Source organism: Gymnoscopelus braueri (genome assembly GCF_963280865.1).
Source record: "Gymnoscopelus braueri genome assembly, chromosome: 2".
NCBI classification, from domain to species: Eukaryota; Metazoa; Chordata; class Actinopteri; order Myctophiformes; family Myctophidae; genus Gymnoscopelus; species Gymnoscopelus braueri.
The window spans coordinates 34,499,347-34,511,990 of NC_137604.1; the positions used below are offsets into that span (position 1 = coordinate 34,499,347).

General features: G+C 40.2%; 1 protein-coding gene across 1 annotated transcript; it reads left to right on the forward strand.

The window, feature by feature from the left end:
• Positions 1-1,713: 1,713 nt before the first annotated feature.
• bmerb1 (bMERB domain containing 1) lies at positions 1,714-11,725 on the forward strand (the record flags this gene model as incomplete). Its single annotated transcript, XM_080453002.1, has 6 exons — positions 1,714-1,804; positions 6,277-6,400; positions 9,389-9,462; positions 10,154-10,268; positions 11,399-11,481; positions 11,607-11,725. The coding sequence occupies 6 exons, from the start codon at positions 1,714-1,716 to the stop codon at positions 11,723-11,725; spliced, it is 606 nt and encodes a 201-aa protein (XP_080309128.1).
• Positions 11,726-12,644: the final 919 nt, after the last annotated feature.

Genomic DNA, 12,644 nt, shown 5'->3' on the forward strand with positions numbered 1-12,644 from the left:
GTCATGACTGATTATAATGGAGGACTATTTGTTGACTAACTTTTATTAATATATGTGCACTAAATTGTTGCAAGTCTGTCCCTAATAGATAAATTGTTGAATAAAAACAAAAATTCCACTGATTGTGTCCATTGGCCTGTCTCTATGCCTGTCTCCCATTGCCCTGCTCAGTTGTGATGTGTTTTAGAATTTCTCACATTGCTAAAGCACACATGCAACAATACACACAGCAGTACATATGTATTTCTCCCTAAAATGTGTTGAAACTGTAATGTAGCCTACTGCATTTTGTACAGTACATTTCAGTATTTTACCCCCCAGAAATGTAAGAGGAACTTAGCTCTGTTACCACCTCTAGGGGAGATAGTATAGGCATAATATGTGCTTCGTGTAAGATCCTGGTGGCCTGGTAGCCTACAACACGACAGGAGCATTGTGAAGCAATCAAGTCTTATCTCCTAAGAGAAAGCAGTGTCTGTATGTGACCTGTCATAGAAATTCCACTCCACGCTTCTAAATGTATGTTTGTACCCAAGTAAACAATGTATTGCATACAAAACAATGTTATAGAGCAGTGGTTCTCAACCTTTTCAGACCGTGACCCCCCAAAATAATCATATTTGAACTTGGGATCCCCCACCCTGACAAGCACTTGGAATTGTACGAGTTGAGGCATGTTTGACTCGGTTCCACAGATAAATATTGCGAAAATAACTGCCGTTGTGAGTTGTAGATCAGATATTTTCATATTTTTTTGCCTTTATCTTATATTATTTGACAATTTGGCCAATGTTTGACCAGTTTTTATAGTATAGTTTGTTGATTACTTTTGACACAGTAATGGTCTTATTTTTATTTAAAGGCTATTTACACTGCAGGCCTAGGCAAAAAAAACATAATTTAACCAAATAAGAAAGAAAAAATAAAGACAGCAAATAGAAGATAAATAATCGCAGACAAAAAGAGAAAATCAACTCAGGGCATATAGCAGTGGTGGCCAAAAAGCCCATTCATTGTTCCCATAGATTCCCAGAGATCCCAGAGATCCCAGAGATTTCCAAAAAATATTTATATCAATTATTTTAAGCCTAGTATCAAGCCATGGCTCCTGGTGAATCATGACCATAAAACATTTTAATCTGTGAAAAAAAGAAAAGAAAACCGCAAGACAAAGGGTATTTATTAAATATAGTATATCATGTAAATAAATATATTAAAAATCACATGTTTTACAGGATAAACAGGAGGGTGAAACAGGTCGATACACCTGCCATACCCTTGGCAGCAATTCTCAGCCTTAATGCTTAAAAGGAGCTTGCACTGCATAATAATAACAAAGGGAATTGTTATGGCAGAGTTTCAATGTTTAGAAATAATCTAAAATTAACTCATTCAGCGTGATGCCTGTTTTGTTATTTTATTATTATTATTATTATTATTAGGTCTATAATTGTTATTGGACGTAGGTGGACCTGGGAGACTCCCCTCGCCATCCCTTGCACGCACTGCGCATGTTCCCTGTATCCTTCTCTCCGCCATACGTCGAGGGGTTTGAATGCTCGAATAAAGAAAGATGCTGAACGTCTCGGCTCACTGGAGCCTTCAAATCGGGCAAAAAAACTGAATGATCTGGAATCCGATATATAAGAATCTTTTGACAGCACAAAGACAACCGCAAATAGTAGTTTGGTTTAATAGAAATTAATTCCAGCGATGGAATTGAAGAAATCAATTTCGGACACCGAGCAGCGCGCATTGAAGAGCTACGGAGCCGTGTCACAAACTGCATGGACAGCAGACAAAGGTGCGCCTACATGACGATATGTTTTATTATCTAGCCTACTTACCGGTACCTGAAATGGCCGCTGTTTGAGACTTTAACATTATGCAAAAAATAAATAAATCCAACACTACACCTAATTAGAAAACAACAGTGGTAAGCCAATTTACCATATCGAATTTACCGTACCAAACCAATGCATGGTTTGGTACTATTTAGTAGCCCAAATGCCTATCAAAACCGTGGAATTTTATTCTGTATATAGGCTTACTAGCTATTTTGAAGAACAGGCAGGGTGACATAAATATCGCAGGTATAGGCCTATGCCTTGTGTTTTTTAGTGCTGAATTGCAGCATAGAAAAAGCCTTGAATCTGCGCGGGGTCAATTTACTTTAATTTAGCCTACTGTCTGCAAAGCAAGCAGCAATGTTAAACTTGCCTGCCTGGTCGTTGGTCTGTGGGTTGTCGTCTCCGCCAGGCCGAAGGCATGGCCGAGACTATGTTTTGCACAGCACTGTCCGTGTGTGTGTGTGTGTGTGTGTGTGTGTGTGTGTGTGTGTGTGTGTGTGTGTGTGTGTGTGTGTGTGTGTGTGTGTGTGTGTGTGTGATGATCAGCTAATCTCCGTTACTGTTTGCCCATTCAACGCGAAACTGTGCACACACACTCCCTGGATGCCAGAGCCGAACCTCTGCCCCAAATCTTTCACATGAGCCTGTTATAGCGCCACCAGGAGGCCAATTTTTGCTAAACACATTTTATAGATTTTGTCCAAACATCATGCAAATCGCTATACAATATCTCTATAGTCATTAAACAAAATGAGTCTCTCAGATTTTTCATATTCCATCCTGATTGGCTAAGATTGGCTTCCTAACAAAATGCCTCAAATCATGAACATGGCATGCGATTTCCATTAAATTTTGGACGCACATTCCCACTAGGCAGGAAGAAATGCCAAATGAAAATGTTCAAATCAGCCTCATGGTGGCGCTATAACAGGCCGATTCGTGTTTTTACCTATAACTGCATCTGTGTAAAACTTTGTATGCGCACTCCCTATGGATGCCAAGGACAGACCTTTGCCCTGCATTTTTCACATCTGCCTTTTATAGCACCACTTATGTAAAGCATATTCTTTTGATATTAGCCTACTCCTTCAGATTGTATCCAAATTTCACGCAAATCGGTACAGATGATCTCTTTAGTCATGTGATCAAGACTGATCTGTTGGATTTTTCATATTCCATCCTGATTGGCTAAGATTGACATCTAAAGTTTGCAGGAGTGGCCCGTTTTGAACAAAATTCCGCAAATCATGCAGCGCCATATTGCGGTGAAACTTTGCACGCACATTCGCACTACGTTGAGGAACAAATACCACCCTTTTAACGTTGCCCTATAGAGCATCGCAGTTCCCGCCCACTTCCTGGTTTTTCGTGGTGCCGGAAGGAACAACTCAATGCATTTTTCCCATTGACATTTCCAAAAATATTTATATCTATTAATTTAAGCCTCGAATCAAGCCATCATGACATGACATGAATCATGACCATAAAACGTTTGATTCTGTGATTTATTTATTTTTAAACGGCAAAACAAAGGGTATTTATTAAATATAGTATATCATATAATTAAATATAAAATAAAATAAATCACAGAAAAAAACGTTTTATGGTCATGATTCATGTCATGTCATGATGGCTTGATTCGAGGCTTAAATTAATAGATATAAATATTTTTGGAAATGTCAATGGGAAAAATGCATTGAGTTGTTCCTTCCGGCACCACGAAAAACCAGGAAGTGGGCGGGAACTGCGATGCTCTATAATAGCAGCACCAGGAGACTGACTTTTGCACAAAAAAAAAATATATATTACTCCTACAAAGTTTGACCAAACATCACGCAAATCTGTACACATTATCTCTATAGTCAAGTGACCAAGAGAGATCCGTCCGATTTTTCATTAATTTCCTGATTGACGAATTCCAAACATTGCTGGCCCACAATAACCTACCTGACCTGGCGGAGAAAAGTGCTCCAAGGAGCACTTTTTCTAGTTGGATCTGAACCCGAATGTGAGCTGTTGCATAAGGTGAGGCAGTGTGTCCCCCTGGACCCCTGTTGTGCGTTGAGTTAATAGCCTACACAGGCAAACAGGCAATAAACACCTGAACAGCAACTGCATTTCCAAATTACGAAAACAATGCTTGTGGCAAAAGCAGAACAGTGTTTTCAAACAGCCTATAGTGCTGAAAAGGGTGATAACACACTATTGTTTGCATAGTCTACTCCACAACTTCAGTGGAAACGTGTCTGGGTTGATAAAAACTGAGGTTATTTCAGTTGACTGGAGCAGGGTGGAGGAGAGAAACTGAGATTAATTCAACTATATGAAGAGAAAATATGACTGCAGGCTATTTTTAGACACCCTCTGTCTCGCTCACACACACTGTCTTGCGCTCACAGAGATCCTGTCCCATTAAAAAAAATAGTCTACCAACACCTGCAAACACACAGCACCCACACATACAGTATATACACAGAAATTAGGTCGCTTAGCCCCATTTTCATTTTAATACAGTTCAAGGCTGGATGCTGAAAGTTTTTACTATTCATTATTTCTAATTTGCGTTCACCATATGTTTCGTGGTTACAGCCCGGAGGCAAATCTCACTGGTCTATATTAATAAGTGCTAAGTGGAATTCTTAAGTTTTAGACTTAGCCTACCCATGATGTCTGCGTTATAATACAGTAGGCTATCTAATCACATCTAGTATTATCTTCATACCTGGTCTCTGCAGCATGTGCCACCCTGTATATTAATTAGTGATTGATTAATGTACAGCTGAAGTATGTCGCATGAAAGTATGACATCTGGATGTGGTATAATACAGTTATTATGGTAATTCTATCGTTTTAATTAGTGTGAGTGTTGTGTATTCTACATTTGCCAGGGATTCTAGAGACATTCTACTGAGGAACAATTCTGTGTATTGCTCATGTTGAGACATTAACTGATTTTAATGCTGCAAGCTTCAAATTATTCTAATTTGCCTATAGGCTAATGGGAACTGCAACACTAATGAATCTGTTCCTAGTGAATGTGCAACTTTTACTCAGCAGTGCATTATTCTGTGAGCTATTGCTTTCGCACCCTACAGTAATGCTGATGTTGAGTGTGTGTGTGTGTGTGTGTGTGTGTGTGTGTGTGTGTGTGTGTGTGTGTGTGTGTGTGTGTGTGTGTGTTGTGTGTGTGTGCGCCGCGTGCGTGCGTGCGTGCGCAAGTTTGTGAGAGAGAGAGAGAGAAAGAGAGGGTTTAAATCATGGTTTATCACATGGTGTTATTGACCTCAGCTATTTTAGTCTCCTGGATCTCACTGCAGTTACGACACCTGGGCCAAAGAGAACTTTTATTTTACCTCACCATCTGTTGTCAGCAGACATGAACGGGTGATGATGAGACACAAGTCCAGTAATGAGCTGTCACATGGCGAGCCAGCTGCATTACATTGTAGGCTACTGTACATTGTCCAATCCTGAGTGTTAATTTAGAGTTTACAAATGAGTGCACAAATGTGTATGTTTTCTCAGTTACAAATGGATACATTAACACTGAGGATTCTACTGTGTAAGCATTTTGTCCAGGAAAAAAACACTGGAAGAGTCTACTCTCGAGAAAAAGAGCAAAACCCAGTTTAAGATTCCAAAACATTATTTCAGGGATTGCATAAAGCATTTGCTGTGTCTTCTGTTTGGTACTTTACCTTCAAAATGCCCATACACACTGGTGTGTGAAGTCCCTTTAATCATCTGCCTTTTTCAAATACTTTTCAATAGTTCAATGTGTTTCCAATTATCCGTACATAATTATCCGTACATAATTCATTCACCTCAGCTATCAGTTACAGCTCTAAAACTCAGACCTTTGACATACTGGATATGCAGCTGACGCAACACTACCCCAAGCCAGATGGGAATTTGTATTTGCTTGTAATGATTTTTTTGCGGTACAGCATATTGGATGGTGAAATATTTATGCTTCTGTCCATAGTGGCAATAAATACTGTACAATATGCTCTTTTTAACACCTTTCCTGAATATACCAGTCAAGTCTTGATGATAAAACTACGAGGTTAGACCCTTCTGGCTGAAATAATGTTAGGAGTAATTTATAAATGATATAGCAGTGGCTCAGAGCCCTCTGCCTGAAGACCAAAATGTAATATCTCCCCCACCAAGGAGGATTCCCTCTCTAAGGGTATAGTGATTAAGATGGTTGACTTTAGTGCCCCTTTCAAATCAAGCACAAAACATGAGCACTTTATTTTCATGGACAATCACTATTAAAACGTGGCCTTGGTTATGAGCTCAACAATTGACAGTCAACAGACTTTTGTTGAATATTCATATAATCAATATTCAATAATGTATCGCTAAAACGGTTGATTTGGAAATTGCACCGATTTGTTTTTTTTCCCGTTCATCCCTCCAGGCCATTCCGATGATGTGTCCATGGCGGAGAGCACCATGTCACCTGACGAGATGGAGGTGGAGATGGTTCGTATTCAGCGCCTGAGAGAGGTCCTGGTGCGTCGGGAGTCTGAACTGCGCTTCATGTGAGTAGCCTACACTCACGCAGTGATTTTTAACCCTAATTTATACTCTGTACTATGACAGTGTTGCTTGAGTTTGAAAATCCGTTCTCGTCTTCAAGCAATACCGTCAAGGGATGGATGGAGAAAATTAACCCATTCAATCATGGGAACGTATCCGTAAATTAAGCTGAAGTGGTCAGTCATAAACCTTTTGTTCGATTATAGAGACACGTTCCATACAAAACATAACATCTTCACTACTGGGCAGTTCTCTGGGTTGCATGATGACCCCATTTGTCTATTGATTACTGAAAGGCTCAATGAGTCACCATGATGAACTCATGGTCTGCTTATCAGCATAACGTTAGCTGTGGATCAATATTTGGGAAGACATGGTTTATAAGCCCCCCCTTCCAGGCTCATTCCCTCTATTGGTTATCATTTCCAACTTGAATGTTGTGTATGGGTATTATTCTGTGTGGCATCACTTCACACTGCTGCTGAACTAACTCCAGACCGGCATTTAATTTGGTGTCTCTGTTTTGGGCATGTTATCATAAGCAGAAGTTTAAATGTAAATATTTTAAAAATGTTTTGTGAGCTTGTCCATCTATCCACCACGCAGCTATTTTTGCCACGTAACATCGATAGATATACATTAATTGATCAATTGTTATCTATTATTTTAGATAAAACTACCCAGCCGTACATATATATATTTTAATCAGCCACACCTTTACCAGCCTCTATACTATGTCGATGAAAACATTGATATATGCATTACTAAAAACAATCGAATAATATGCTTGTGAAATGGGCCATTTTGCATAATGAGTACATTTGGTCATTTTGACATCAATACTTTTGTTCTTTTAAGTATAATTTTGAATACAGGATTTTTACCTGTAGCAGAGTATTTGTACATTGTTGTATTGCTACTTTTCAGTAAAAATCACACCCTGTGTGAAGTGGGCGGTGTCTTGCTAGCTAATCACAATACTGAATGGAGTCAACCAATCATGTACAAAAAATAAATACATTTATTGAAACACTCTTTATGATGGAAGAAACCATAACTTTAAAAAAACAAATTTATGTTTTTTTTAAAGTTATGGTTTCTTATATAGGGCTATGCACATGTGTCATGTGACACTGGCCAATCACAGTCCTGAATAGACTGTGATTGGCCAATCACGGTGCAGGGTTAGGCGGGGTACATTTTTGGCCAATCACAGCGCAGGATTTGTTGTACAAATATCCAAACCTCACTTATAGGGGCGGTTTCACCGCCCAAAAAGTGCTTCCACCACTGTTTTAAACAGGGCTTAAATGATTAGACTAGTGCTGGGCGAGATGAGATCAGATCTACTACAAGCTCACAACGCGTTAGGGTTAGGTGGTGTGATGCATTGTGAGCTTGCAGATCAGCTATTTTCGTATGCCACCATTGTACAATGAAGTAAGTAGCCTATAAAATACAGGGTTAAGTGGTCAATCAGACTAATCTATTAGAATATGTAGAATTGTATCGATTTGTTGACATATAAGAAATAAAATAAAAATATTAAAAAAAAGTACCTATACTTTCTCGATTAAAGTAAAAAAAAAAAAAAAAAATTGGTTTCGATCAATCTTTGGTTAATTGCCCAGCCCTAGCTCAGACATTATTTCTGTAGCAGCATCTGTATTTGGATTTGTAGCGTGACGTGAGGTGAGAGATCAATCCCGTAGATAGAGACAGATCAATGCCGTGTGTAGCATCATGTGAGTTGACAGTGCTATTTCACGCACAACTTAATGATGTCTTCATTAGCCTTCTACAGCGCCTTGCCGCCCACGTCTCTGTGCTCCCCCGGCACCCTGTGACTCAGAGGGTCACACAACAGCGCACAAACAACTTTATGCAGTCACACATACGTACACACACATTCACAATTATGCAATCGATCACACCCACGACCCACCCACACACATTTGTAATGCATACTGTACATTACATACTGTATACTTCAGGCACACAGATATTTGTGCAGGCGCGCACACACGCATGCGCGCACACACACACAGTTAGCAAATGGATATCTCTCAAGATGCGGTGCTGAATAAGATGTTACGGGTAACAGGCTGGGTGAGTGAGTGTGTGAGCCACAGGATCAAGGCTAAGAGAAACAGAGTGTGTATGAAACTGCGACAGGGACATACTGTAGAAGCAGAGCGATGAAGGGAGAGGCGAGGAGGAGGCACGGACGCTGTGTATGAGTCATCTGATTTATCACATGGAGGATTAAAGTCCTGGAAGCTGTCACTGCTCTGCAGAGAGGAGGCGGCGAGCAGTGGTGAGGGATGACAAAACGGTACCTGTTGAGGGAGGCCCTAAAGTCTTTGTTATACTTATTTGTGTGCCGGTGTCTACAAGCTCACAACGCGTTGCGCTGATGATTGTGTTGTGGTGCTTGTAGATCTGCTATTTTCTGGGTGCGACTCCGGTGTACAACTATGTATAAATCACCTTAAGGGTAGCAGGGCCACAGGGTTGGAATGACTGGGCTGATTTGAATTGTACGCTTTATGTTTGCTATTCGTCATACAGCAAAACATAGGGCTTAAGTTGTTAAGTGAGGCAGATGCCTAACACTGTGCTGTTACATGGGAGCAAGAGTTTACTTCTCACTTCTCTGAATGATCTGCTTTTCGGTTATATGAGCGAGATTTTGAGACACTTACATACCCAAGTGAATCTTCTTACAGTACTGTATGTCCATTTGCAAACACAATGACCCTATCTGCAAACACACTTGAAACTATATTCAATTATTTTTAGTGAGCTCTTCTGATGGTTCATTTATGCTCAAATTAATCCTTCCTATATCTATTTATTTTTATTTTTTTAATTCACTATTATATTAGTTTCACTGCAGCCAGGTGGCATACTGCAAAACGGAATCAAACACTGCAGTTTCTATGGTTTTGACCTAATGGAAGATTTTAATAATTTTGTCCTTTTTTCAGGATGGATGACATTCAGCTCTGCAAAGACGTTATGACTTTAAAGCAGGAGCTGAGACAGATTGTTGCAGTACCAGGTACAGTTAGCGCACACGCACGCATGCATGCACACACACACAGTCATACACATACACACAATTGCATTTAAAAAATACATCGATCAGAATGAATTCCCCATGTACAGTTGGCTGGACTGCTTAAATACAGCACAGAGTAGAAACTGCTTCTGTATGCAGTTCAGCTGAGTCCTGTAACCTCTGTGAGCATCGTTATGATTTGTGCAACTGACATGTGTAGGATTGATGGCAAGTGCCAGGGACATAGAGTTATGCGAGAGAGAGAGAGAGCGAGAGACATTATTTGTTTCAGGAAGTGACTTACATGGAAGAGCAATTTGTGTAACAAAATATATTGTTCACTGACATCAGACAAGCCATACATAGATAACTCATGATGCCAAAGTGTGTGCATTGTAGTCGTCTACTGTACTGTTCAGCTCAGTGCTTTACATTTGAACATTTCAGGCATTTAGCTGACATTCAGTTGTCTTGCTCAAGGACATAATGGAGTTTAATGTGCCATGCACCCTGCAGAATGTCCTGCACTTAGGGAATTGCTGCCTGGATCCAGTTTATTTTCTGCTGGAAGAAAGAGCTGATGTTGTACTCCTGCAAGCTTTTCTAACACGCCATGGTCTTTTCAACTTAAAATTGTTGTCAAGTCTATGGACCTCTTTCTTTCTTTTGCCCGTACTCCATCTCTCCCCAGAAAAACAGAAGACCAAAAAGCATAAGCAGCGAGAAGAGGAGCTCATTCTGAAGATCCACAAGTTGGTGCAGAAGAGGGACTTCCTGGTTGAGGATGCTGAGGTGGAGAGATTGAGGTACATCTTCACTCATATCTATCATGGATGGCTGATGCGTGGTGGAATATATTGGAAGGAGGGTCTGTCCCTCCCCCCCTGACTCACATTATTAATGCAAGGGATGGTGCAATGTAATTCAAGCTTTTATCGAGGTAGGCTGGGATCAAGTCGCTTTGCAGGATGCTGATCCGGTCTGAGTCTAGAGCAGATATGGAAATGGTGCTTGCATGTGTGCAAGTTACCGGATACGGAAGGGGGGCCCTAAATTAGATCACACTAGTTAATTTGTATTGAAAACCAGGCTTTCTACAGGTATTATGAAAAGCCTGGTGAGGCAAGGTTACTGTCAAGGTCACGCAGGGGACCCATAGTGAGACACAAAACGAATGAGAAAAGCATTCTGTAGATGGCAAAATAAAATAAGTATGTAAAAAAATACACAGTGAAGAATATTTGTCTTTAGAATCCTTTTGATGCCATGACAGGTTTTAATGGTCTACTACCTTGTCTCATCTATAGACACCAACCTCATTCAACAGTGGACAAGGGCCAAATGTTGTGATTGTTACACCGGGGTTTGCTACCATATAATAATCCATTGGTTGACCTGAGAAATATGGTTGTGAACGAGCAGTTTTGTAGCCCAGGAGGAGGGTTCATATGTAGTAGGTAGAGAAATGAGTATTGTTTAAAGGGTGGTGAATAGCAGAGCAAGAATTTCCTTCAGGCGGTACATGATTAACAAGCCTGCCAAATAGTACTTTACATTCAGATTCCTTGGCTCCAGGGGGGGGGGGGGGGGGGGTGTCCATCTGGCACAATTTCGGTACTCTCCATATGGAGAGAGAAAATCTTCTATTACAATGTCTAGTATTACTCTGCCTAAAATGACTGTAGAATTGTTGTGCTTCACTTCTATGTCACCAAATTACTGTAAGTTTTGTTGTTTGGCATTCTACAAGGTGTTATCCATAGACAGACACTGTTGATTGATCGTGCATCTATAGGCCTTACAGTTGTAGAACAATTACTGATTGATTTTGGACCTTTTTAGGCCTTAACTTGTTAGAATGTTAGAAGAAGAATAACCATGTGACATGGTGAGATTGCATTTGAGTGCCTGAGTAATGTGTGACTATTTGCCCCAGGGAACAAGAGGAGGACAAGGAAATGGCTGAGTACCTCAGACTGAAGCTGATGCCTTTGGAGAAGTTGGCTAAAGTCACACAGAGTGAGTGTGATTTTACATTACATGGTTTCTTGCATGCACAAACACAGGCAAAATGTTTTAACCATGGCCTGCCACATTTCCTAGTGTGATCTTTTTCTGTTTCCCCCTTCATTCTCTACTCCAAGACCCTCCGAAGTCCAAGAAACACCTCCCTGAGCCGCCCCCCAACAAGCCGTTCATAACCAAATCGGGAGCAGCTATCATTAAAGACTGCTGTGGGGCTACCCAGTGTGCTGTCATGTAAACATTAACACACTCTGCCTAGTTTATACTTCGATGAGATGACTGTCAAGATTTCAGTGCATCATGTTTTTAGTTGAATATCAGTTATATTCGGTGAGTGACAAGTCCTACGACAAAGTATATTAGGCTTCATTCAAGCAACGCTGTTAATTTCCCTGTCTCAGAAACATCACCAAACCTGCTCTATTTTCCATCACTTCCTGTGATGCAGAGAACCCTGGTCCCATAAATAAGAGGGGAGTTAACTTTGGAAGCTGATCGGGGGCTCAGCTTTTTTGTGTCATTTTTGTCAAGGAAGTAAGACAGGGGGTGTGGAGCCGTATCCCTCAGCACTCAGGGGCAACTACTTAACTTGAAATTGCTTATCAAATTTAAATGTGCAGGAATATAAGAAAAATAATAAAGACATGAAGTGAAAAGAACATCAAGATTAATCTGGTATGTTTATTCAGAAACATTTGTAAAGATGGCAGTATGGTGTGAAGGTGTTGCCCCTGAACAGAATACAAATTTCAGCAAAACTATAAGCACAATGTCCCCCAAGTTCACTACATATCCCAGGGTTCTCTTGCAAATGGAAAGAAAAGTGGATAATGGTTATTCATGCTTCTGTTCAACATCAAACCATTTTACACCAACCTGTGCACCTCTCTATGCTTCAGTACACATCAGGTTCAATGGTCCTATGTCTGCTCATCATGGTTACCATCTAAAACGGATCAAGTAGGGACTAATGAAAACTGAAGTGCATGATTAGAACAAGGTGCCAGCCTGTAGATATTTTGTACCGTGTTGAGTTAAGACAATAGTTCAGACAGTGTGCTTTGACTATAACGGCATAATTCCAAGCCGAAATAAGGATAAACTACAGTATATTGACTCATTTGTCTACACTCCTTTCAGGTAATATTATAAAACAT